This window comes from Hylobates moloch, unplaced genomic scaffold (genome assembly GCF_009828535.3).
Source record: "Hylobates moloch isolate HMO894 unplaced genomic scaffold, HMol_V3 SCAFFOLD_15, whole genome shotgun sequence".
Classification (NCBI taxonomy): domain Eukaryota; kingdom Metazoa; phylum Chordata; class Mammalia; order Primates; family Hylobatidae; genus Hylobates; species Hylobates moloch.
This window is the reverse complement of record NW_026652290.1, coordinates 92735847-92761830: the sequence shown is the minus strand read 5'-3', so window position 1 is coordinate 92761830 and position 25984 is coordinate 92735847. Positions and strand designations below refer to the sequence as shown.

Below are 25984 nucleotides of genomic sequence, written 5' to 3'. Positions count from 1 at the left end.
GGGCGGATCACAAGGTCAGGAGATCGAGACCGCGGTGAAACCCCGTCTCTACTAAAAATACAAAAAACTAGCCGGGCGTGGTGGCAGGCGCCTGTAGTCCCAGCTACTCGGGAGGCTGAGGCAGGAGAATGGCGTGAACCCAGGAGGCAGAGCTTGCAGTGAGCCGAGATTGCGCCACTGCACTCCAGCCTGGGCGACAGAGCGAGACTCCATCTCAAAAAAAAAAAAAAAAAAAGAATGGTAAAGTGACTTGTTCAAGCTGGTCACTCGCTCATTTGTTCATTAAACATTTACTGGATGCTTTGTGACTGGGAGGAAGTAGACTAGCTGCTGTGTATTAAATATTTGTTTGTAAGACACTGTAGTAAATGCTTGAGCAGCTTCGTTATTTGTAATACTGTGGATCAGTTGTTTGACCCTTTAACTGAAGAGAAAACAGGCTCAGAGAGGTGAAGTGAATTTTCTTAAGATCACACAGCCAGAATGCGGCAAGGCTGGGATTTTATTTATTTATTTATTTATTTATTTATTTATTTATTTATTTATTTATTTTTTGAGATGAAATCTCACTCTGTCACCCAGACTGGAGTGCAGTGGTGCGCTCTCTGCTCACTACAACCTCTGCCTCCTGAGTCAAGTGACTGTCCTGCCTCAGCCCCCTGAGTATCTGGGATTACAAGTGCCTGCCACCACACCCAGCTAATTTTGTTTTTTTGTTGTTGTTTTTTTGTTTTTGTTTTTGTTTTGAGATGGAGTTTCACTCTTGTTGCCCAGGCTGGAGTGCAATGGCGCAATCTCGGCTCACTGCAACCTCTGCCACCCAGGTTCAAGCAATTCTCCTGCCTCAGCCTCCCAAGTAGCTGGAGTTACAGGCACCCGCCACCTTGCCCGGCTAATTTTGTATTTTTAGTAGAGGTGGGGTTTCACCACGTTGGTCAGGCTGGTCTCAAACTCCTGACCTCAGGTGACCCACCTGCCTCAGCCTCCCAAAGTGCTGGGATTACAGGTGTGAGCCACCGCGCCTGGCCAAGGCTGGGATTTTAACTCATGTCCGCAATGCCAGAACCCAAATATCATATCTCCCCATTTACTGGGAAAATTTGTGGTAAATTTTCTGAATTTGTAAAAAGTCCATTTAGCAAATACATACCATATGACTGCTGTCGTACCAGGCATCCGTGTTAGGCTGTAGTATAGCAGTGACAAAAACGTATTATTCCTGCCTTCATGTAGCTGACAGCTAAGTTTCATATTTTTTGACTGATTTAATTAATAGTTCAGATTGTAATGTATGCTGTGAAAATTCTGTGCTGAGCTCCTGTGTATTAATGGAACAAACATTTATTGGAGACCCTTCATTTTTTTCTTCAATGAAAATGACCCTGCTGGGGTTATTGCCAAGCTAGGAAAGGGTCCGCACTTTTTGAGCCCTTAGACTGAGGCAAGCAAAACTAGTGATTACAGAAAACAAAGTGCTTTAAAGTAGCAATGGCTGGTGTTTACTGAATGCTTTTTGGTGTTTACTGAATGCTTTCTGCATGTCAGGCACTCTTCTAAGCACTTTACAAGTATTGTTGCAATTTTCCAAAAAAATTGCACAAACAATTGAGATAGATACTGTTATTCTAAATGAGGTGAAGTCGCTTGTCCAAATTCACACAGTTGTCCGCCCCTATTGTCCCTTATGTGAACAGCAGGCCTCTGAGAGAGCAAAGGAGTTGGTGTTACAGGACCAGTCTAGATAGAGGGTTCAGGGGCGGCTCAGTCTGGAGGCACCAAGCACCGTTCCCAGCTTCTGGATGTGCCATTCCTGTCCCCTGAGACAGGCCCCTGATTTCCCTTCCCTCGTGAACCTCAGGCTCCTCCCACCTGCTCTAAGACCACACCTTAACCTCACCCCTTTTTTCTCCATCCCCCAGCAAGCGAGACATTGAGTTGCTGCTGAAACTCATTGCAAACCTCAACATGCTCTTGAGGGATGAGAATGTGAACGTAGTGAAGAAGGCCATCCTCACCATGACGCAGCTCTACAAGGTGGCCCTGCAGGTGAGAGTGCCCTCCCCACCCAGGGCCATCGTGCCTGATAGGTCTCGTTGACAAACTAATATGTTGGGGTTCAAAACCAGCATCCGAGCATACTCTTTATGGGCAAGATGTGCCACTGGTCTGTGGGAACAGATAACATGGAGAGCTAACGTTGTCTCCTAGGTCAGGAAGTTGCACTTAACCATCATTCCTTCCATTGACCATCCGTTTATTCACTTAACAGACGTTCCCTGAGCATGTCCTCTGTGCTTAGCCCTGGGCTAGGTGATGCTGGGGACACAGCAGTGACCAAGACAGCTTACTGCCTTCACAGTGCTCATAACCCAAGGAGGGAGGTAGACCTTAATTAATGAATCACATAAATATTGATTATGGAGTGTGAGAGGAAAAGAACACTCTATGGTGTGATGTACGTTAGCATTAATAAAATGAATGAATCCATTTAATAACCACCACCTTGTGAAGTCAGCACTGTTACTCCTTTGCTTTAAGATGTGCGCCTTCATCACACTGAGTGGTCACTGTCTGCGTCCCCGTGAGGGCAGGGCGAGGCCTGGCCACTACTCAGTCCTGTCTCCAGCATCACCGAGCACTGGGCTGGGGCAGAGTTGGAACTCAGTAACTGTTAACCAAATGAATGTATTCGTCTTTCATGGTTCTCTGGGTATTGGTAGAGGGTGTTGGTGATTGATGCGTTGTCTTCACCTCTTTGTCTGTCTCTTCCATTCCTTCCTGGCCTGCTGGCAGTGGATGGTGAAGTCACGGGTCATTAGCGAGCTACAGGAGGCCTGCTGGGACATGGTATCTGCCATGGCGGGGGACATCATCCTGCTGTTGGACTCTGACAATGATGGCATCCGCACCCACGCCATCAAGTTTGTGGAGGGCCTCATTGTCACCCTGTCACCCCGCATGGCTGACTCAGAGATACCCCGACGCCAGGAGCATGATATCAGCCTGGACCGCATCCCTCGTGACCACCCCTACATCCAGTACAGTGAGTGCTGCCTTCAGCTGCCACCCCTGACAGCCCTGCACCAGTTTCCTCTCCTTCACGCCCCTCCCTCTCTCCCCCTTGTCTTTTTTGGTTTTAAAGTTCTGGAACAGTGTGGGCAGTAGTTAAGAGCCCTGATGCTAGGTTCAGATCCCAACTGCACTGCTTACTCATCGTGAACTTGGGCAAGTTACCTGTCTCTGTACTTCATTTTCTTTTTTGTAAATTGGAGATGATAACATAGTACCACTCTCACAGGTTTGTAGTGAAGTTCCATGAGTGTGAGCCAGTCGATGCTAGCTAGTTTTATGGTTTTCTTTTTGTTGTTGTTTTTTTTTTTTGAGACGGAGTCTTCCTCTGTCGCCCAGGCTGGAGTGCAGTGGCACAATCTCAGCTCACTGCAACCTCCGCCTCCCGGGCTCAAGCAATTCTTCTGCCTCAGCCTCCAAAGTAGCTGGGACTACAGGCTCCCGCCACCACACCCGGCCAATTTTTTTTTTAAAATTATTTTTAGTAGAGGTACAGGGTTTCACCATATTGGCCAAGCTGGTCTCGAACTCCTGACCTTGTGATCCGCCCGCCTTGGCCTCCCAAAGTGCTGGGATTGTGGGCTAGAGCCACCGCGCCAGGCAGTTTTACGGTTTTCTTAATGCAAATTATAAAAGTAGAACATAGGCCAGGTGTGGTGGCTCGTGCTTGTAGTCCCTGCATTTTGAGAGGCCAAGGCAGATCACTTGAGGTCAGGAGTTCGAGACCACCCTGGCCAACATAGTCAAACCCCTTATCTACTAAAAATACAAAAATTAGCTGGACATGGTGGCGGGCACCTGTAATCCCAGCTGCTTGGGAGGCTGAGACATGAGAATCGCTTGAACCCAGGAGGCAGAGGTTGCAGTGAGCTGAGACTGTGCCACTGCACTCCAGCCTGGGTGACAGAACGAGACTGTCTCAAAAAAAAAAAGTACTATGTATACACTTGGTGTCAAGCAATATGGGTGAGTATAAAGGAATAATATCTCCTCCCTCAGTCCTGCTTTCCAGAGATAAACACTGTTAAGAGGATTATGTTTCCTTTCAGATCTTTGCTGTGCACATGTAGGGATTTGTATGTGTATATGCATAGTGTCTGCATTTGTTTGCTTTTCTGTTTGCAAAAATGAGGCCACGCTTTGTGTTTTCATCTCAGAGACATTAAAGTATAGTAGCTTGTGTCTGACACATAGCCTATTTTCCCTTCTCTCTGAGCCTGATTCCTCATTGGTAAATTGGGGATTGTTATTATAGCATCTAATTTAGGATGTAGGTATGAGCATTTGGTGAATTAATATGGCTGGAATAATAAACATTCCATAAATATTAACTATTCTTATGTATTGTTTGACAGCCTTTTTGACTTAATAGTATCAGTGACATCTTTTCCTGTGAGAATCATATTCAGTTGCTATACCATATTCCATAGTATAGTTACATTACATTCTATTAAGCAATGCTCTGTTGATAGTCATTTAGATTTTTAATTCACTGTTTTTTTCTTTTTTTTTTTTTTGAGATGGAGTCTCTCTCTTTCATCCAGGCTGGACTGCCGTGGCGCTATCTCGGCTCACTGCAAGCTCCGCCTCCCGGGTTCACGCCATTCTCCTGCCTCAGCCTCCCGAGTAGCTGGGACCACAGGTGCCCGCCACTGCTCCTGGCTAATTTTTTGTATTTTTAGTAGAGACGGGGTTTCACCATGTTAGCCAGGATGGTCTCGATCTCCTGACCTGGTGATCCGCCCGCCTCGGCCTCCCAAAGTGCTGGGATTACAGGCGTGAGCCACCGCGCCTGGCCTAATTCACTATTTTAAATAATGTGGCGTTCAAATCAAAACTACAATGAAATGTTGTCTCACCCCAGTTAAAGTGACTTTTATCAAAAAGACAACAAATGCTGGCGAGGATGTGGAGAAAGGGAAACACTTGTACACTGTTGGTGAGAATGTCACTCACTACAGCCTAAAAATTGTTTGGAGTTTTGGCCGGGCGCAGTGGCTCACGCTTGTAATCCCAGCACTTTGGGAGGCCGAGGCAGGCGGATCACGAGGTCAGGAGATCGAGACCATGGTGAAACCCCGTCTCTACTAAAAAAATACAAAAATATTAGCCGGGCGTGGTGGCGGGCACCTGTAGTCCCAGCTACTCAGAGAGGCTGAGGCAGGAGAATGGCGTGAACCCGGGAGGCGGAGCTTGCAGTGAGCCGAGATTGCGCCACTGCACTCCAGCCTGGGCGACAGAGCGAGACTCTGTCTAAAAAAAAAAAAAAAAAATTGTTTGGAGTTTGAAGGTTCCTCAAAAAATTAAAAATTGAGCTACCATATAATTCAGCAATCCCACTGCTGGATATGTAACTGAAATAAAGGAAATCACTGTATCAAAAAGATACCCACATTCCCATATTTATTGCAGCACTAGTCACAATAGCCAAGACTTCGGAGCAAACTAAATGTTCATCAACAGATTAATAGATAAAGAAAATGTGGTACTCATACACAATTGAGTACTATTCAGCCATAAAAAAGGAGGAGGTCCTGTCATTTGCAACAACATGGGTGGAAGTGGAAGTCATTAAGTGAAATAAGCCAGGCACCGCAAGACAACTTTGCGTGTTCTCACTTATTTGTGAGAGCTAGAAATGAAAACAATTGAACTCATGGAGACAGACAGTAGAATGATGGTTACCAGAGGCTGAAAAGGGTAATGGGCGGTTGGGGAGGAAGTGGGAATGGTTAATGGGTACAAAAAATAGTTAGAACAAATAAGATCTAGTATTTGATAGCCAGGCATGGTGGCATGTGCCTGTGGTCTCAGCAACTCAGGAGGCTGAGTTGAGAGGACCACCTGAGTCTGGGTGGCGGAGGTTGCAGTGAGCCGAGATCGTGCCACTGCTTTCCACTCTGGGCGACAGAGTGAGACCCCCATCTCAGGGAAAAAAAAAAGATCTAGTATTTGATAGCACAGCAGGGTAACTATACTAAAAAATAATCGTACATTTTAAAATAATTGTAATAGTATAGTTGGATTGTGTGTAACAAAACAGATAAATGCTTGTGATGGAGACCCCATTTACCCTGATGTGATAATTATGCATTGCATGCCTGTATCAAAATCTCATGTACCCCATAATTATTTACACCTACTGTATACCCATTAAAATTTTTTAAGTTAAAAAAAAATTTATGGCATTCATTATGTTTCTGTATAGGAAAGATCTGGAAAGATATCCAACAAAGTTTTAAGCATTAATTTTGGGGACTGTATTGAGGGGAGTGGTGTCACAAGGGACTTTGAGTTGTGTGTATATACACATGTATTCTAGTCTTTCACTTTTGCAAGCCCATGCTTTGAACATCTTTATAACTAAATTTTTTTTTTTTTTTTTTAAATATGGAGTCTCACTCTGTCGCCCAGGCTGGAGTGCAGTGGAGTGATCTCGGCTCACTGCAACCTCTGCCTCCTGGGTTCAAGCGATTTTCCTGCCTCAGCTTCCCAAGTGGCTGGGATTACAGGCACGGGCCTCCACACCTGGGCTAATTTTTTGTATTTTTTAGTAGAGGCGGAGTTTTACCATGTTGGCCAGGCTGGTCTTGAACTCCTGACCTCAAGTGATCTGCCTGCCTTGGCCTCCCAAAGTGCTGGGATTACAGGCATGAGCCACTGCGCCCAGCCCCTTATAACTAAATTTTTATACTCATTAATAGTCTCATGGAACTAATCAGCCACCACATTTTCTGTTTTTCCCACCATTCATAGACATCCAGGTACCAGGATCTGTCCTTCTGTTTAGTCCCAAAAGCTGCTGTCTCCAGAGGCCTGGGAAAAAGGATCCCACTGACTGGTTCTCCTCTCTGTCTCTTAGACGTGCTATGGGAAGAGGGCAAGGCAGCCTTGGAGCAGCTGCTTAAGTTCATGGTGCACCCTGCCATCTCCTCCATCAACCTGACCACAGCGCTGGGCTCCCTCGCCAATATCGCCCGCCAGAGACCCATGTTCATGTCTGAGGTGATCCAGGCCTATGAAACTCTGCATGGTAGGTCATTGTCCTCCCCCTGCCTTGTCTTCACTGGCCAGTGTGCTCTTTCTTTTTTTATTCTTTGAGATGGAGTCTCGCTCTGTCACCAGGCTGGAGTGCAGTGGCGCAATCTTGGCTCACTGCAACTTCCACCTCCTGGGTTCAAGTGATTCTCCTGCCTCAGCTTCCCGAGTAGCTGGGATCACAGGACGTACCACCACACCTAGCTAATTTTTTACTTTTAGTAGAGACGGGGTTTCACCGTGTTGGCCAGGATGATCTCTATCTCTTGACCTCGTGATTCGCTTGCCTTGGCCTCCCAAAGTGCTGGGATTACAGGCGTGAGCCACTGCACCCGGCCTCAGCCTGCTCATTCTTAAAGAAATGTAGCTCGGTGGTGGACCCCGAGCGCTAGTCTGGCAGGCCTGAGATTCTCTACATTAGACAGAAATCTTTTGGCATGTGACAGAAATTTGATTCAGGACTGGCTTTAATATTGAGGTATGTGGGGGTGAAATGACATGATGTCTATGAAATACTTTCAAATATTCCAGTCCTCTCCCCCCACCAAAAGGGAGGATAGATGTTCCAAGATTAGCGAATGTTGATGGGTACACAGAGACTCATACCATTTTCTCTGTTTTGTGAAATGAAACCGAGAAGTCTGGGGTTGGGGCATGAATGCATACAGGTCGTGGATCTGCATTTCTCCATCTCTCAGCTCTTTGTTTCTCCATTTTAGTTTCACTCTCTGGCCCTTTCCTTAGGATAGCCCCCCATAGTTCATGGCTCCCATTCCGTTCACTTAGCAACACCATGGGAAAGAGAGTGTCTCCTTCCCAACCATTCCAGCAGAAGTCCAAGGGCTGACGGTCATTGTTTCTGATTGGCTGAGCAGAGATTATGAGCCAGTCTCTGAGCCAATTACAGTGGCCGAGGGAATGTGGTGTTCTCAATGGCCCCATGTCTCATGCCCACTCGGAAGGAGACTGGAGAAGGGGGGTTTCCCTCAACGGAGAGTGGTTGTGTTGGCTGAGGAAGGGGCAGTGGATGCTAGGCAGGCAGAATTACAGGCATCCTTTTTCACTGTGGAACAGGGGAGGCTCGCTTATCAGGGTGACCATTAGAAAGTCATGCTAGTAGCAGGGAGACCAGCAGTGAGCTGTTGCAGCAGTTCAGTTGGGAGTTTCTGGAGGCGAAAGTGGTGATTATAACCCTCCCCAAGCGAAGCATATGTGAATTTCCAGACCAGAGATGGAGGAAGACAAAACTGTATGTGTTTACTAAAAGAGAGGGTGAGTTTTTCTCTTTGTTTTAAGATTGACTGATGGAGACTCCCAGGGTTTTAAGCATCAGCTTGTAAGGCGGAAAGCCACACTTTAGATCTGAGGGTGAAGGAACTTTTCTAGTAGATGCCTGCAAGACCACTGCCCAAGTTTGGGGCTGAGAATTAAGACTGGCAGCATGCCGTGAGATCTGTCCACAAGACACAGCTCCTGCCACTTTCCTCACAGCCAACCTGCCCCCGACGCTGGCCAAATCGCAGGTGAGCAGCGTGCGTAAGAATCTGAAGCTGCACCTGTTGAGTGTGCTGAAGCACCCGGCTTCCTTGGAGTTCCAGGCCCAGATCACCACCCTGCTGGTGGACCTGGGCACACCTCAGGCCGAAATCGCCCGCAACATGCCGAGCAGCAAGGACACCCGCAAGCGGCCCCGCGATGACTCGGACTCTACACTCAAGAAGATGAAGCTGGGTGAGAGGGGCTGGTGGGGTGGGGCAGGCAGACCATGCTGAAATGTTTCATTATTTACCTTAAACTATGCTGAATTTGTATTTACTAAGATTATATTATAGATTATATTATGTGGGCCAGGCACAGTGGCTCACACCTGTATTCCCAGCACTTTGGGAAGCTGAGGCGGGCAGGTCACTTGAGGCCGGAGTTCAAGGCCAACCCAGGCAACACGGCAAAACCCTGTCTCTAATTTTAAAAAATTATAAAATAATTATAAAAATAAATTACATTATTTAGTATGCTATATAAATTACAATAGAATTATCAAAATATACATTTAATAAATTATGCATTATTTAAATTTTACAGAAAGGAATAAAATGAAAATAGTCTCCCTCTTATCCCTCTCCCAGGAAGTAACCACTCCCCAGGTGTGAACACTTCCTTATGTTTTCTGCCAGAAGTGCTTTATGTAGAGTGTGGAGCTCTTCTTTCATTCCTTTGTTTTAGTTATCAGAGAATTTTCTTTCTGAAGTAATTTTCTAGTGGTTGTATTATTTATCAATAGTGTCAACTATGGCTTTTCTTATCTTTAAGATTTTTTTTTTTAATCACACTTTTTTTCTAGAGCATTTATGAAAGATTTATTTTTTCATTTTAAAAAATAAGGAATTAGGCTGGGCACAGTGGCTCACGCCTGTAATCCCAGCACTTTGGGAGGCCAAGGCATATGAATTACCTGAGGTTAGGAGTTCGACACCAGCCTGGCCAACATGGAAAAACCCCCTCTCTACTAATAATACAAAAATTAGCTGGGTGTGGTGGTGCATGCCTGTAATCCCAGCTATTCCGGAGGCTGAGGCAGGAGAATCACTTGAACCCGGGAGGCGAAAGTTGCATTAAGCCGAGATCATGCCATTGCACTCCCAGCCTGGGTGACAAGAGTGAAACTGTGTCTCAAAAAAAAAAAAAGGTTGGGGGGAAATTGCCAGGCACAGTGGCTCATGCCTGTAATCCCAGCATTTTGGGAGGCCGAGTTGGGCGGATGACCTGAGGTCAGGAGTTTGAAATTAGCCTGGCTAACATGGTGAAACCCTGTCTCTACTAAAAATACAAAAATTAGCCATGCGTGATGGTGCGCGCCTGTAGTTTCTGCTACTTGGGAGGCTGAGGCAGGAGAATTGCTTGAACCGGGGGCAGAGGTTGCGGTGAGCCAAGATCTCTACTAAAAATACAAAAAAATTAGCTGGGCCTGGTGGCGCATACCTGTAATCTCAGTTACTTGGGAGGCTGAGGCAGGAGAATCACTTGAACCTGGGAGGCAGAGGTTGCAGTGAGCCGAAATCATGCCATTGTACTGCAGCCTCAGTGACAGAGCAAGACTGTCTCAAAAAATAGTAATAATAATAATCTCTTCTTAGAGCTTAGCATGATAAGCTGCAGGGGTGTTGCTTACTCCCATTTCCCAGATCAGGAGAACTGAGGCCCAGGATGAGTCAGGTAGTTGCCCAGGGTCATAAAGTGCTTTGGCTCCAGAGGCAGAGCTGCAGCCTGGATCTTCATCCGCTGTTTGCTCCTGTTTGCTGAGGCTGACTAGAGGCAGGGACTACCTGGGCACCCCGGGAGGATAGAGGGCCTACTGCTCTCTCTATAGCTAGCATCTTGTTCTTTTCCTTTGTCCCAGAGCCCAACCTAGGGGAGGATGATGAGGACAAGGACTTGGAGCCAGGCCCATCGGGGACCTCGAAGGCCTCGGCGCAGATCTCCGGCCAGTCAGACACGGACATCACAGCTGAGTTCCTGCAGCCTCTGCTGACGCCTGATAATGTGGCTAATCTGGTGAGGATGGGTGGGGAGAGTTTTCCCCCTGGGCAGGAAGGAAGGATCTCCTTGGTCTTTCACCTGCCTCCACTTCACACCATCCACCCCGTCCAGAGTACCCTCCTAATTAATAAAGAAAAGGGATTTAATTGGCTTACAGTTCTGCAGGCTGTACAGGAAGTGTGGTGCTGGCATCTGCTTAGCTTCTGGGGAAACCTCAGGAAGCTTCCAATCATAGTGAAAGGTGAAGGGGGCGCAGCCATCTCACGTGGCAGAGCAGGAGCAAGAGAGAGGGAGTGTTGGGGGGCAGGGAGGTGCCACACACTTTTAAATGACCAGATCTTGTGAGAACTCGCTATCCTGAAGACAGCACCAAGCCATGAGGGATCCGCCCCCACAATCCAAACACCCCCCACCAGGCTCCACCTCCTGCATCAGGGATTATAATTCAACATGAGATTTGGGAAGGAACAAATATCCAGACTACATCAGTGAGCCTCAGGCCTGGGTATGCAACCCGCTTCTGATCATCCTCCATTTGGACGTCCCAGGAGCACCTCAGACTCATGTGGCAGAACTACACTTTTCCACTTTCTCCCCACGCTCCTCTCCAGGCCCCTCCCAGTTCCCAAACCAGAAACCTGGGAGTGAACCTCTTTTCCTTCTCTCCCTAATCCTTGCCCTCTTTTCCACCCCTGCAGCACTTACCCTGGGCCAGGCCCACCCTTTTCACCTGAAGCCCAACCCTCACTTGCTACCTGGCTCCAGCTTCCTTCAAGTAAAATTTAAGTTCCACTTGCCTTAGTCGGCCATCTTTGATCTAGCTTCTGTTAACTTGTTCTACCTTTTGTCTTTTTTTTTTTTTTTCTTTGAGGCAGAGTCTCGCTTTGTCACCCAGGCTGGAGTGCAGTGGCGCGATCTCAGCTCACTGTAATCTCCGCCTCCCGGGTTCAAGCGATTCTGTTGCCTCAGCCTCCCGAATAGCTGGGATTACCAGCGCCCACCACTGCGCCTGGCTAATTTTTGTGTTTTTAGTAGAGACAGGGTTTCACCATGTTGGTCATGCTGGTCTCGAACTCCTGACCTCTGGTGATCCACCCACCATGGCCTCCCAAAGTGCTGGGATTACAGGCATGAGCCACCGTGCCTGGCCATTCTACCTTTTGTCTTATCACACACTAGGAATTGACCTTTTCAGTTTTGCCATGAAGTTGCTCATCAACATTTATAAAAATGCCTGCTATTTGTAGTATAAAATACTATATGTGTGTAATGTGCCTCTTTTTTTTTTTTTTTGAGATGGAGTCTCGCTCTGTCGCCCAGGCTGGAGTGCAGTGGCGCAATCTCGGCTCACTGCAAGCTCCGCCTCCCGGGTTCACGCCATTCTCCTGCCTCAGCCTGTCTGAGTAGCTGGGACTACAGGCGCCCGCCACCACGCCCGACTAATTTTTTTGTATTTTTAGTAGAGACGGGGTTTCACCATGTTGTCCAGGCTGGTCTTGGACTCCTGACCTCAAGTGATCTACCTGCCTTAGCCTCTCAAAGTGCTGGGATTGCAGGCATGACCCACTGCACCTGGCCTCTTTGGTCCTCTGGACGGAGTGCCAGCTCTGCTGCTTCTTAGCCTTCTCCCGTGGTGTTTCTCTACGGGGAATACACACCCCTCCCACCGCAAAACCTTGTCCTGTATTATGCTGACTCCTGCCCTCCCCTCAGTTCTCAGCCTAGGTGCTTCTTGCCCAGGGAGCCCTTGCCTTGTCTGGCTCCTGCTGTGGCTCACAGTGCCCTTCATGTTCCTCTCTCAAGCACTACACTGTGTAATTATTTGTTTTCTCTGTGACTTCCCCAAGAGGCTGAGCTCCAGGAGAGCAGGCCCAAGTCGGTCTTAGGCACTGCCATTTCCCCAGTATTGGCATGGGCATGGAAAGAATGCTTGTTGATTAAGGAGAGGCTCTCTTACTGGGCATCCCACAGGTCCTCATCAGCATGGTGTACCTGCCCGAGGCCATGCCAGCCTCCTTCCAGGCCATCTACACCCCCGTGGAGTCAGCAGGCACGGAAGCCCAGATCAAGCACCTGGCTCGGCTCATGGCCACACAGATGACAGCTGCCGGACTGGGACCAGGTGAGTGTGTCCTGGCCCTAACCTGGGCCAGGGATTGGCACTTGTGGCTTCTGGGTTCTCCTTACTGGAAGAGCAATTTCTCGCGGTGCAGTTGAAAATCACGTGGGAGCTAAGGTGTAGATAATGACAGGTACCACAGATAGATGGCTTAGTGTTTTTAAGTCCTGGGCTTTGGAATCCAACAGACCTGGGTTTGAGGTTTGAGTTGAATCAGATCTCATCCACTTAATAGCTGTATGACTTTGGTCAAGTTAGTTAACCTCTGAGCTTCATAGTTTTACCCCGTTTTAACAGTACTATTAATGTGTAATACACGTAAGTGAAATGCAGAACTCTTAATTATACACCTTAGTCAATTTTCACAAAGTGAACACACCAGTGTAACCATCACCCAGATCAAGATACAGGTTAAATATCCCTTATCCAAAATGCTTGGGACCAGAAGTGTTTCAGATTTCAGACCTTTGGATTTGGAATATTTGCATATACATAATGAGGTATCTTAGGGATGGGACCCAAGTCTAAACATGAAATTCATTTATGTTTCTTACATACTTGGCTCAAAGGTAATTATATATGATTTTTTTTTTTTTTTTTTTTTTGAGACAGAGTCTCGTTCTGTTGCCCAGGCTGGAGTGCAGTGGCACAATCTCGGCTTACTGCAACCTCTGCCTCCCAGGTTCAAACGATTCTCCTGCCTCAGCCTCCCGAGTAGCTGAGACTACAGGTGCGTGCCACCACGCCCGGCTAGTTTTTTTGTTTTGTTTTGTTTTTTGAGACACAGTCTTGCTGTTGTCACCCAGGTTGGAGTGCAATGGCGTGATCTTGGCTCACTGCAACCTCCACCTCCCGGGTTCAAGCGATTCTCCTGCCTCAGCCTCCCAAGTAACTGGGACTACAAGTGTGTGCCAGCACACCCGGCTAATTTTTGTATTTTGTGTTTTTATTTTTTTGAGACGGAGTCTCACTCTGTCACCCAGGCTGGAGTGCAGAGGCGCGATCTCAGCTCACTGCAAGCTCCGCTTCTCAGGTTCACGCCATTCTCCTGCCTCAGCCTCCCGAGTAGCTGGGACTACAGGTGCCCGCCACCATGGCCGGCTAATTTTTTGTGTTTTTAGTAGAGACGGGGTTTCATTGTGTTAGCCAGGATGGTCTCGATCTCCTGACCTCGTGATCCACCCGCCTCAGCCTCCCACAATGCTAGGATTACAGGTGTGAGCCACTGTGCCTGGCCAATTTTTGTATTTTTAGTAGAGACGGGGGTTTCACCGTCTTAGCTGGGATGGTCTCCATCTCCTGATCTTGTGATCCACCCACCTTGGCCTCCCAAAGTGCTGGGATTACAGGCGTGAGCCACTGCACCTGGCCCTAGTTTTTTGTATTTTTAGTAGAGACGGGGTTTCACCGCGTTAGCAAGGATGGTCTCGATCTCCTGACCTGGTGATCCGCCCACCTCTGCCTCCCAAAGTGCTGGGATTACAGGCGTGAGCCACCACGCTGGACCTGTAATATTTCTTAATAATTTTGTTCATGAAATGATGTTTTGACTGCCATCTATCACACGAGGCCAGGTGTGGAATTTTACACTTGTGTTTTGTTGAGACTCAAAAAGTTTCGGATTTATAGACCATTGCCACTGTAGAAATTTCCTCCTTGTTCTTCCAGGGATGCCTCAGGGCATCGAACTCCAGAGATAACCAGTGTTCTGATTTCTGCCTCCATAGACTAGTTTTACCTATTCTTTTTAATTTTTTAATTTTTTATTTTTATTTTTTGAGACAGATTCTCGCTCTGTTGCCCAGGCTGGAGTGCAGTGCAGTGGCACGATCTCAGCTCACTGCAAGCTCCGCCTCCCGGGTTCACGCCATTTTCCTGGCTCAGCCTCCTGAGTAGCTGGAATTACAGGTGCCCGGCACCGTGCCTAGCTAATTTTATTGTATTTTTAGTAGAAACGAGGTTTCACCATGTTAGCCAGAATGGTCTCGATCTCCTGACCTTGTGATCCGTCCGTCTTGGCCTCCCAAAGTGCTGGGATTTCAGGCGTGAGCCACTGCGCCCGCCCCTAGTTTTACCTATTCTTTAACTAAACTAAATAGGATCACAAAGTCTGGTTTCTCTGGCTTGCCATATGGTTTTTTGTGTTTTTTTGTTTATTTTTATTTATTTATTTTTTTGAGACAGAGTTTTGCTCTTGTGGCCCAGGCTGGAGTGCAGCGACACTTTCTTGTTTCACTGCAACCTCTGTCTCCTGGATTCAAGCGATTCTCCTGCATCAGCCTCCTGAGTAGTTGGGATTACAGGCACCCGCCGCCACCATGCGCGGCTAATTTTTTGTTTTTTGCTGTTTTCTTTTTTTTTAAGTAGAGATGGGGTTTCACCATGTTGGCCAGGCTGGTCTCGAACTCCTGACCTCAGGTGATCCACTCTCCTCGGCCTATTAAAGCGCTGGGATTACAGGCGTGAGCCACCACGCCCAGCCTGCTGTACATTTTTGAGATTCTTCCATGTTGTCGTGTGAGGTACTAGTTGGTTTTTTATTGCTCAGTAGTATTCTGTTATATGAATATACAATCATTTGTTTATCCACACCGGTATTGATGGACCTGTGGCTTCTTTCCAGTTTTTGGCCATTGGGAATAAAGCTGCTGTGAATATTTGTGTCCAACTCTCTGCATGTACACATGCTGTCATCTGTCTTGAGCATATACCAAGGAGTGGAACCGTTAGGTCATAGGGTGTGATCAGTGCTATTAAAAACTGCTACAGGCTGGGTATGGTGGCTCACACCTGTAGTCCCAGCACTTTGGGAGGCTGAGGCGGGTGGATCACCTGAGGTCAGCAGTTCGAGACCAACCTGGCCAACGTGGCGAAACCCTGTCTCTACTGAAAATTTAAAAATTAGCTGGGCGTGGCGGTGGGCGTCTATAATCCCAGCTACTCCGGAAGCTGAGGTGGGAAAATGGCTTGGACCCAGGAGGTGGAGGCTGCAGCGAGTCAGGATCAAGCCACTGCACTCCAGCCGTGGCGATGGAGCGAGACTCCGTCTCTAAAAAAAACAGCTGAGGGCTGGGCACAGTGGCTTATACCTGTAATCCCAGCACTTTGGAAGTCCGAGGCGGGAGGATCGCTTGAGCCCAGGAGTTCAAGACTAAGCTGGGCAACATATGGAGACCTCGTCTCTACAAAAAAATACAAAAATTAGCTAGGTATGTTGGCCTGCGCCTGTAGTCCCAGCTAGTTGAGAGGCTGAGAGGCTGAGGCAGGAGGATTGCTTGAGCCCAGGAGGTCAAGACTGCAGTGAGCCCTGATTGCACCACTGTACTCCAGCTTGGGTGACAGAGTGACATCCAGTCTAAAAAACAAAAACAAAAAACAAAAACTGCTCATCATGTCTCCAAAGTGGCTGTACCATTTGCTGCTCTCCCCAGCAATGAATGGCATTTCTAGTTTAAGCCTCAGTTGTATTGAAAAGTGGGGATAAAAAGAATACCCACTCCAGGACAGTGTTGTGTGGATTTAAACAAGGTTTTGTGTGTACAAGGCTCAGAACAGAGCCAGGCACACAGGAGGTCCTTGGGTTGGAGCAGGTGGGTCTGACGCACTGGGTGTCCGTTTGCTGCCTCCCCCTCAGGTGTAGAGCAGACCAAACAGTGCAAGGAGGAGCCCAAGGAGGAGAAGGTGGTGAAGACGGAGAGCGTCCTGATCAAGCGGCGCCTGTCAGCCCAGGGCCAAGCCATCTCGGTGGTGGGTTCCCTGAGCTCCATGTCCCCTCTGGAGGAAGAGGCACCACAGGCCAAGAGGAGGCCAGAGCCCATTATACCTGTCACTCAGCCCCGGTGAGTCCTCTTCTGGGTGCTAGGGCAGGACAGCAGCCCTGCCCTGAAGGTCTGGTTCTCAGCTCATGTGTGTGTGTGTGTGTGTGTGTGTGTGTGTGTGTGTGTGTGTGTGTGTAAGTGAGAGGCAGACAGAAGGAAGTCTGGACTAGGTTTTGTGTGTGTGTGTGTGTGTGTGTGTGTAAGTAAGTGAGAGGCAGACAGAAGGAAGTCTGGACTATGTTCTCTCTGACTCCCGAGTCAGTGCCATAACCACTAAGCCTTTGCTGTTTTCTTTCCTGTAAAAAAAAAAAAACCCTTTTTTATGTCTAAAATTGGAATAACGATAGTATCTTTCTCATAAGGATCAAAGAATAATTAAATTAGTTTGTGGTGATGGTGATGGTTAGATAACTAGATAACTCGAGTGAGAAGTGATTGTGATTGTCAAACATTTCGCATGGTTCCTGATGTGTAGTAAATGCTGCTGGCTGTCACCATCATTGTCCCCATTATTACCTCCCTTACACACCACAAAATCCAGCCAGTCCTGGCCACCCAAGTTTTTTTTTTTTTTTTTTCTCGAGTCAGAGTCTCACTCTGTCTCCCAGGCTGGAGTGCAGTGGTGCGATCTCAGCTCACTGCAAGCTCCGCCTCCCGGGTTCATGCCATTCTCCTGCCTCAGCCTCCCAAGTAGCTGGGACTACAGGCGCCCGCCACCACGCCCAGCTAATTTTTTGTATTTTTAGTAGAGACGGGGTTTCACCGTGTTAGCCAGGATGGTCTCGATCTCCTGACCTCGTGATCCGCCTGCCTCGGCCTCCCAAAGTGTTGGGATTACAGGCGTGAGCCACCGTGCCCAGCCCCAAGTCTTACTAACACAGCTGAGCGGGATCTGCTACCCTCCGAGCTCTCTTCTGCTACCCTCACCCCTCCTCCACTCGTGCCCACAAGCCTGTTCCCACCTAAGGGCCTTTGCCTGGAGAGCTGGTCCCCCAGACATTTGTGTATCTTGTCCCAGCCTCCGTTCAGATCCCCACTCACAGAAGCCTTCCGTAAGATGCCCTCTGTAAAACCAAAATAACATCCTCTTCCTTCCTCTTACCCACCACCGCGCTGTGCCTCAGAGACACAGAGGAACTGGAGAGGCAGCATGGGGATGGGGGCCATCTCTGTTGCCTACCGAGTCCTTGAAGTTGGGAGAGTCACCAGACAGGCCCACGCTGCAGTCTGGGTTACTGCATCTCTCTCACTGCTCTTCCACGCAGGCTGGCAGGCGCCGGTGGGCGCAAGAAAATTTTCCGTCTCAGCGACGTGCTGAAGCCCCTTACCGATGCCCAGGTGGAAGCCATGAAGCTGGGCGCTGTGAAGCGGATCCTTCGGGCTGAGAAGGCTGTGGCCTGCAGCGGGGCAGCCCAGGTGTGCCCCTGCTAGCCCCCACCCCATCCTTCCAGTCCCTCTACCCAAGCATCCACCTCACAACCAGCGAAGAGTCTGGCCCTGGCGTCAAACCTCCCTGGCTGTGGACCCCAGCTCTGCTGCCCACAGCCGCTTCTCCAGATCACTCCCATCCTCCATAAAACAGAGACAGTAGTGGCAGCTCCTCCCAGGTGATGAGTAGGATATGTGCAATGAGCACAGGCACTCACGTGCACAGGGCGGGTGCTGGGAGGCCTCTGCAAGTGAGGGCTGCTCTCGTGGTCTTGGTTCTTCATGGTTGTTAACGTTCTTACTGTTACTATTTAGCTTTAGAAATATACCTGGTTCTCTGTCCTGATTCTGCCACTTGCTGGCACTGTTACCTTCAAAGAATGGGGAAAAGTGACTTTTTCCCCATTCTGTGAAGTTAATTTTTGATTAGCCAGTAGTATAGAAACATACTCCCTGAGCTGAAAAATATTTCCGGGGAATCCAGATCCAGTACTCTTCCGTGGCCATCACCTGCACCCCATCCCTCTCTTCAAAGGTGACAAAGGGACAAATGAGGGGAATCTTTGAGGATCTTTTTCTGTGCACTTAAGTACATGGGTGCTGCTCCTAGAAACTCATTTTTATTCTGTGATGATCGATCCCCACCCTGGTACCCCCACCCCCTGCCACACAAACAGGACCTTCCTGGGCATAAGGGTCCTTGGCTGGCCTTCCTCACTTCACTCCTTGTCTGCTCTGAGAGTTCCTGCGTCTGGGTGGGGGGAGTTGAAGGGCACGATTGCGGAGTCCCTGGATTGCCCACCCTACACTGACATGCTGGCTCACCCTCCCACCAGGTCCGCATAAAGATCCTGGCCAGCCTGGTGACACAGTTCAACTCAGGCCTGAAGGCGGAGGTCTTGTCCTTCATCCTGGAGGATGTGCGGGCCCGCCTGGATCTGGCCTTCGCCTGGCTCTACCAGGAGTACAACGCCTACCTGGCTGCAGGTGCCTCGGGCTCCCTGGACAAGTATGAGGACTGCCTCATCCGCCTGCTCTCTGGCCTGCAGGAGAAACCAGACCAGAAGGATGGGTGAGGGGGCTGACCCTGCACCCTCCTGTCCCTGAGAGGCTCCCTCTCCTGGTGCCACCCTCTCTTTCTGATTGTGACCACCTCCCTCTTCATCACCCCCCAAGTCAGTCTTCCTCGAACCCATCCCAAGTCTTCTCTCCTCCACCCCCTCTGGAGGCACGTTCAAGGTTGTAGTTTTGCATGTGGGCTCCAGGTCGCACTCCCTGAGCTGTTCCCCACCTCTGCCACTTCCTCTAAGCTTGCTCTGAGTGGCTTTGTCACTCCCCCTCTGTGCCATTTTCCCATCTGTAAATAACAGCGCTCACCCATGGGCCTGGAGATAGACTTCTCTATACCCCATTCACTACCTGAGTCGGTTCTGTAGCTTCCTCCCTATCCGTGGCCTCCAGCGTACTCATCTGTCCTCCACACAGCTCCAGGAACATTTTATTATATAAATCCTTTTATTACTTCCCCACAAGGAACCTTCCATGGTTCTCCATTGCTCTTGGGATAAAACACAGCCTCCTTACTGTGACCAGTGAGGCCTTATGTGACCCAATCACTTTGGCTTTACCCCCCGAACATTAGCCACATTGGCCTTCTGTCTGTTCCTCAAACGTGCCAAATTCAGGGCGCTGGTGCTTCTTGTTCTATCCACCTGGAATGCTCTTCCCTCACCTCTATGTGTGGTTGGCTCCTTCTCATCCGCCAGTGTACTGAACTGTAACTTCGAAGCGGCCTTTTGAGGCCACCATATCTAAAATACCCACACCCTTCTCCACCCGCCATCATTCCCTCCCATTCTTATGTTCAATGAATAAAGTTAGGAATCCCTGTTTGACAAAAGGAAGAAATGAGTTTCAGAGAGGTGCAGTCTCTGCCCAGATCATCCAGCCGCCAGCTTTTGAACCCTGGTCTGTTCACCTCCAAAGCTTTATAACCAGGGGCTTGAACAAGCAGCCCCTGAGGGAGGGCCTGCTGGCCCTGAGCTCCTACAGTTCAGCAGGGCCTGGGAGCCAGGCGGCCTCTTCCTCTGCAGCCATGGCCCTCCCTCCATCTCTGGCAGGATCTTCACCAAGGTTGTGCTGGAGGCGCCACTCATCACAGAGAGTGCCCTGGAGGTGGTCCGCAAGTACTGCGAGGATGAGGTGAGGACAGGCCCTGGTCACTGCAGCCTGGGGCAGGGGACAGGGCCCCGCCCTGAGGGGTCTGAAGGGCACACAGCCTAAACCTTGTGGCTGGGGGTTTCATGAGGGACCGGGCCCTTTTGTCCAGGTACCTGATCAGAGGCAGGCAGGAGAGACAGAGCCCAGAGGCACACCCAGGTGGGCTGAGCTCGGGTCCGTTTCCTCTTGCTGCAGAGTCGCACCTATCTGGGCATGTCCACGCTTCGAGACCTGATCTTCAAGCGCCCGTCCCGCCAGTTCCAGTACCTGCATGTCCTCCTCGACCTCAGCTCACATGAGAAGGACAAGGTGATCCCCTCCTCCACTTCCTGGCTGCCCTCAGCCTGCAGCTTGCAGAGGCCACCTCTATCCTGAGGAACCAGCCCAACCTCTTCCACACTCCCTTGCAAGTTTCTCTGGGCCCATTCCCTTCTTTCAGTGGTTTTTCAGCTATTGCCGGGTTTCTGTCTGTTTTATTTTCATTTTCAGTGGCATCAAGCTGCCTAGAAACCAGGGTTACTGTGCCTGAGTCTGCCTGTAGTGTGTACACACACACGTGCGCTTGCCCTCCTGGGAAGGGCAGTCCCACTCTCGCTCTTTGTCCACGTGTGGTGGCCAGCACAGGCTCCTCGTGCAGCCCAGTCCTGTGCCGGGGCCTGAGGGCATTGCCCAGCCCAGCAGGGGAGCCTGTGTGGCTTCAGCCAGCAGTGAGGACACAGCGTGCTCAGCAGCTGAGCAGAGCAGTGTGTGGCTGCCCTGGGGATGGAGGGGCCGACCATCTGGTTGTGGGGTGGGCAGGGGAGGTGTTTCAAGGAAGGCTTCCTTCAAGGAGGGGACATGTACGCTGAGACCTGAAAAATCAGTAGCTGGGTGTGCTCTAGACAGAGGGCACAGATGTGCACGTGCTGTGATTGAGAGTGCCCTTGACCCATCGTTGCCTGCAGCCTTTTGCCCCAGCCCTTGCCCAGTAGCGTTTTAATTCATTCAGCAGACCTTCATCGCACACCCCTGGCCCTGGCCCTGGCCCTGGCCCTGGCCATGTGTTGCTGCTGGGGTCAGAGTGCCCAGGCCCAGACCCTGCCCTCACAGCTCCCGGCAGATGATATCTGAGTGAAACGGTTTAGCTGGCAGTAGGCGTTCTAGGGAGACTTGGCAGGGAGTGGCACTTTTAAGGAACTGAGGAGCTCTCCCTCTGCTTGGAGCTTAGTGAGCAAGGCAAGGAGCAGTGATAGGCAGATGGGCTGGAGAGGCAGGCAGTGAGGTGGTGCTGCGGGTCCGGCCCTGGCCAGGATATGTGCCTCCTGCGCCGGGGACCAGCCCTGGGCCCTGGTAACAGCTGGGCTGCCCCTTCTTAGCCTCGGGCTTGTTTTCACATGAGTGTTGCCATGCTTGCAGGAATAGCTGTTCTTCCTCTTACCTCTTCCCTGACCCTGCCCTTCTCCATCTTCCTCCTCAGGTGCGCTCCCAGGCCCTGCTGTTCATCAAACGCATGTATGAGAAGGAGCAGCTGCGGGAGTATGTGGAGAAATTTGCCCTCAACTACCTGCAGCTCCTGGTGCACCCCAACCCACCGTCTGTGCTGTTTGGAGCTGACAAGGACACAGGTTGGGCGCAGGTCATCAGATGCATATTGAGCGCTGCTGTGTCCGCACTCTGGGCCCTGCGAGCAGAGGGGATGAGTGGGGAAGCCACTCAGACACCAATGACGGGAATGGGCAGAACTGAGACAGCCACCTGGGGGCTGTGGGAGTCAGGGTAGGGGGCATCTGGCCCAGCCTGGGGGGTCAGGGAGAGAGATCTGGAGGACAAGGAGAGCCAGCCATCGGTGGGGCCCAAGGAAGGACCAGGCAGGGCCATCTCAGGCCGGTTCCCTCAGCAGAGCCCTGAGTCCCCCAGGATTACAGACAGGTAGACTCAGACCCCGAGTAAATGGACCATTAAATGGGAAGGCTTGGGGCCATGATAGGGCAGCACGGGAGGCCCGGCCCAGGTGCCAGGAAGCATTCCCAGGAGATGCACAGCCTTCGGGAGGCCCAGAAGCTGAGTAGGTGCCATGGACCAGGCAAAGAGGAAGGTGGATGCAAAGGCAAAGAGACCAGGGCCCTCGGGACTGTTAGAAGGGGTGTGTGACCAACATGGAGGGCAGCAGGGCTGCAATGGGCCGGGGCCACCCCATACAACACCTGGCAGACAGTGCGAGGCAGGGAGCTGGGGGTTTGTTCTGAGGCCGCAGGGCAGGCGTGGCTGGGCTTGGAGCCGGAGAGGGACAGGGTCAGGATCGCACTTTAGAAAGATCCTTCTAGTTGCCTTGTGTATTGGCAGTCAGGGGAGGCTGGAGGTGGGACGTCCTGGTCCCCCCCATTTCCCTGCCCTAGAGCAATTAGCACCCCAGCCCCGGCTCCTGTCTCTGCCCTCCCCGGCTCCACTGCCCAAGAAGGGACAGTTCCTGAGGGTCCGAGGGGGTTGGAGAAGAGTGTGGGCCAATCTGATGCCCACTCCTGCCCTGTCAGAGGTGGCGGCACCCTGGACGGAGGAGACAGTGAAGCAGTGTCTCTACCTCTACCTGGCCCTCCTGCCTCAGAACCACAAGCTGATCCATGAGCTGGCGGCCGTGTACACTGAAGCCATCGCCGACATCAAGCGGACGGTGCTGAGGGTCATTGAGCAGCCGGTGAGGCCCCTGAGCCCACCAGGCCCTGCCCACCCATGGGCAGGGCTGTGTCCCCAGCTCCAGCTCTTCCCCAACCTGCTCCACCTCAGAGTGTGCCAAGCCCGAAGGGTGGTGACCCCGGGCCGACCCAGGCTGTGTAGCTTGTGGGTGGTCTGTGTGTCACTCCTGAGGAAACGTCAAGTGGCCCAGCAGTTAGGAGCCTGGAGCTGATAGACCTGGGCTCACGTTCACTTCTTGCTTTCTCACTGCGACCTTGGGCCCGTCAGTAAAAACGGGGAAGACATTCCAGTCCCTCCATGCTGATGCAAGGAGTCCATGAACTCAGGCACATAAACCTCTGTGTTACTGTCAATTGATGAGCTGGCCTTCCCGGTGTTGCTAATGGGACTCTCTAGCTGTCATTACATAAACATAAGTCCTTCCCGCCCCTCTCTCTGGAGGTACAGGGCTGCCCACATGAGAAGCAGCTCAGTGACAAACTAGCACCTGAGATTAGAAGGTCTGCTCTTCCAGTTTGCAGCAGGATTTGAAACCACCTTTTTTCTTTCTGCCCCTGACATTTTTGGATTACAGAACATTTTCATGATAAACTGGAGAGAGAACTGTATGTTAATCCCCACCTATCTGCCATTTGGGTTCAGTGGGGCCCTTTCCTGGAAAATGGGGATAACAGGCTTGTAGTCAGAAGGAAACAGATTTTTATCCCCATTCTCAAGGTGGGCCAACTGTGGAAAAGTGATCTCACTTTGCGGAAAAGTGATCTGGCGGGGCTGTGAGCTTCTCGAGGGCAGAGACAGTTTTAGTCAGAAGCATAAACGTTACTGGGCGAAGGTGGAGCCCGACCCTGGCTCCTGTTTGGTGTTCACCGCGGGGCAGGCTCAGGACGCAGCAGCAGGTGGAGCCTGGTCTGGGCTCGCAGCCAAGCCAGCTGCGCGTGAGAAACCAAGTCACAAAGTGGGTGGGTGGAGCCAGAAACATCTTCACCAGTGAGTGAAGCCCAGGGTGGGCATTCGAGGTCAGGTCAAGTCTGAGCCACAGAGGAGTGGCCTGCAGGAGGACAGCCCCGCCAGGGCTGGGAGCTGGAGCAGGCCCATGTCCGGAGAGGCTGCAGGGAGAAGCCAAGGTTCCTCTGACCCTCCTGCCCTTCCCCACCTTTCCCCCGCCCTCCAAACCCTGTCACCAGTCTCACTCTAGGCCCCAGCATGCCCCGCAGCCACCCTGCCGGCAACACCTGAGCCTCCCCTAAGCTCTCACCCTGGGTCTGGTCATCCCTGTCTCTGCCTCTAGATCCGAGGAATGGGCATGAACTCCCCGGAGCTGCTCCTGCTGGTGGAAAATTGTCCCAAGGGGGCAGAGACACTGGTCACGCGATGTCTGCATAGCCTCACAGACAAAGGTGACCCTGGAGACCCCCACCTTTCATGGCTTTCCTCCCTTTCCTTAGCCTTCCCTGGCCCTGGGGATCCGAGCTCCTGGGTCCCCAGATGGTCGTACCTCGTGGGTCTGTGCCTGTCCCAGGGCCTTAGTTTCTCCATTTGGAACAGTGTGGTGCTAATTGCACGTGAGCAGCCAAGGGTGAAGTTGCCATCCCTTCCCGCACACCCGCCTGCTTCTCCTTCCTGGGTGCCCACCCTTCCCCACGCTCCCTTCCGCCTCCAACTCGGTGCCTCCTGCTGCTTCCATGCAGTGCCACCCTCCCCGGAGCTGGTGAAGCGGGTCCGGGATCTCTACCACAAGCGACTGCCAGACGTCCGCTTCCTCATCCCGGTGCTCAATGGGCTGGAGAAGGTATGGAGCTGGAGGCCCGTCTGTCCCTGCTACCTGGGACATGTGGGACTGGGAGGGGCAGGGCAGCACGTTGCTTCGGCAGCAGTTGAGCCAGAGGCACATAGCAGAGGGCAGAAGGCACCTTTCCTGTGGTCAGAAGTCATGGAAGCCGCTGACACCTGGGTACCCTGGAAATGCAGAGCAGCTCCTGGCCTCATTTGCATGGGCACCCGGGTGCCAGTGGCTCTGCTGCTTCCTCCTCTACCTCATGCAGGTCCCTTCCCCCTTGGAGACTCGCTTTTCTCCTCTGTCAGACAAGGATCAGGATGCCTCTTGGGGGCACACACATGTGACATGCAGGGGGCTCAGATGGGGTGAGAGCTGGGGAGAAAGCTCCGCCCTGAGGGTGTGGTGAGGGTAGGAGGGGCTCAGTGAGCCAGAGCTTGCCCTCAGCTCCCCAGGGCAAGCAGAAGGGGTGGCTTGTCTAGAAGGGAAATGAGGGTGTACCTGACTCAACCCCCACCCCACCACCTTCTCCCTGTAGAAAGAGGTGATCCAGGCCCTGCCTAAACTCATCAAACTCAACCCCATCGTGGTGAAGGAAGTCTTCAACCGCCTGCTGGGCACCCAGCATGGTAGGTGATGCAGCCTCCTCCCCATCAAGAGGCCCACCCACTCCAGGTGCTGGGGCAGGAGGCAAGGTGCAGGCGTCCCCCCTCAGGGAGAGAGGACACGTCCTGCTCCCTGGGACACCAGCTGTACTGGACATCTCCATGTGTCCCGGAGCTCCCAGGCCACCCTCCGGGATGTTTGTATGATGTTTTCATTCACAGCAGGGGCAAGACCGTGGAGCTGGGGGTGGAGGCTCCAGCAGCGTCTTCCCTTTTAGGATCTGGCCACACACCAGCCCCTCTCAGGCCCGGCTCCAGTCTGGCCCCTCCTCAGATCTTGCCTGAATCCCTCAAGCTGTGGGCCAGGGGCATTTCGTTTTGACACAGTCAAAAAGAAAACTTGAGGCCGGGCACAGTGGCTCACACCTGTAATCCCAGCACTTTGGGAGGCTGAGGCGGGTGGATCACAAGGTCAGGAGATCAAGACCATCCTGGCTAACACAGTGAAACCCCATCTCTACTAAAAATACAAAAAATTAGCCAGGCGTGGCGGCGGGCGCCTGTAGTCCCAGCTACTTGGGAGGCTGAGGCAGGAGAATGGCGTGAACCCGGGAGGCGGAGCTTGCAGTGAGCAGAGATGGCGCCACTGCACTCCAGCCTGGGCGACAGAGCGAGACTCTGTCTCAAAAAAAGAAAAGAAAAGGAA

At 51.1% G+C, this 25984-nt stretch overlaps 1 protein-coding gene across 1 annotated transcript in view; it reads left to right on the top strand.

Moving 5' to 3' along the window:
• Nucleotides 1–25984, top strand: part of SYMPK (symplekin scaffold protein) — a 45284-nt gene that overhangs the window by 12750 nt on the left and 6550 nt on the right. Inside the window, exons 6-21 of the mRNA XM_032178542.2 lie at nucleotides 1920–2046; nucleotides 2794–3043; nucleotides 6932–7102; nucleotides 8599–8838; nucleotides 10505–10659; nucleotides 12616–12766; nucleotides 16398–16602; nucleotides 17847–17997; nucleotides 18846–19081; nucleotides 20130–20211; nucleotides 20425–20538; nucleotides 21686–21833; nucleotides 22740–22900; nucleotides 24188–24296; nucleotides 24588–24688; nucleotides 25212–25302. Of these exons, the coding sequence (XP_032034433.1) occupies nucleotides 1920–2046; nucleotides 2794–3043; nucleotides 6932–7102; nucleotides 8599–8838; nucleotides 10505–10659; nucleotides 12616–12766; nucleotides 16398–16602; nucleotides 17847–17997; nucleotides 18846–19081; nucleotides 20130–20211; nucleotides 20425–20538; nucleotides 21686–21833; nucleotides 22740–22900; nucleotides 24188–24296; nucleotides 24588–24688; nucleotides 25212–25302 (2492 nt within the window). The remainder of the gene's footprint in view (nucleotides 1–1919; nucleotides 2047–2793; nucleotides 3044–6931; nucleotides 7103–8598; nucleotides 8839–10504; nucleotides 10660–12615; nucleotides 12767–16397; nucleotides 16603–17846; nucleotides 17998–18845; nucleotides 19082–20129; nucleotides 20212–20424; nucleotides 20539–21685; nucleotides 21834–22739; nucleotides 22901–24187; nucleotides 24297–24587; nucleotides 24689–25211; nucleotides 25303–25984) is intronic.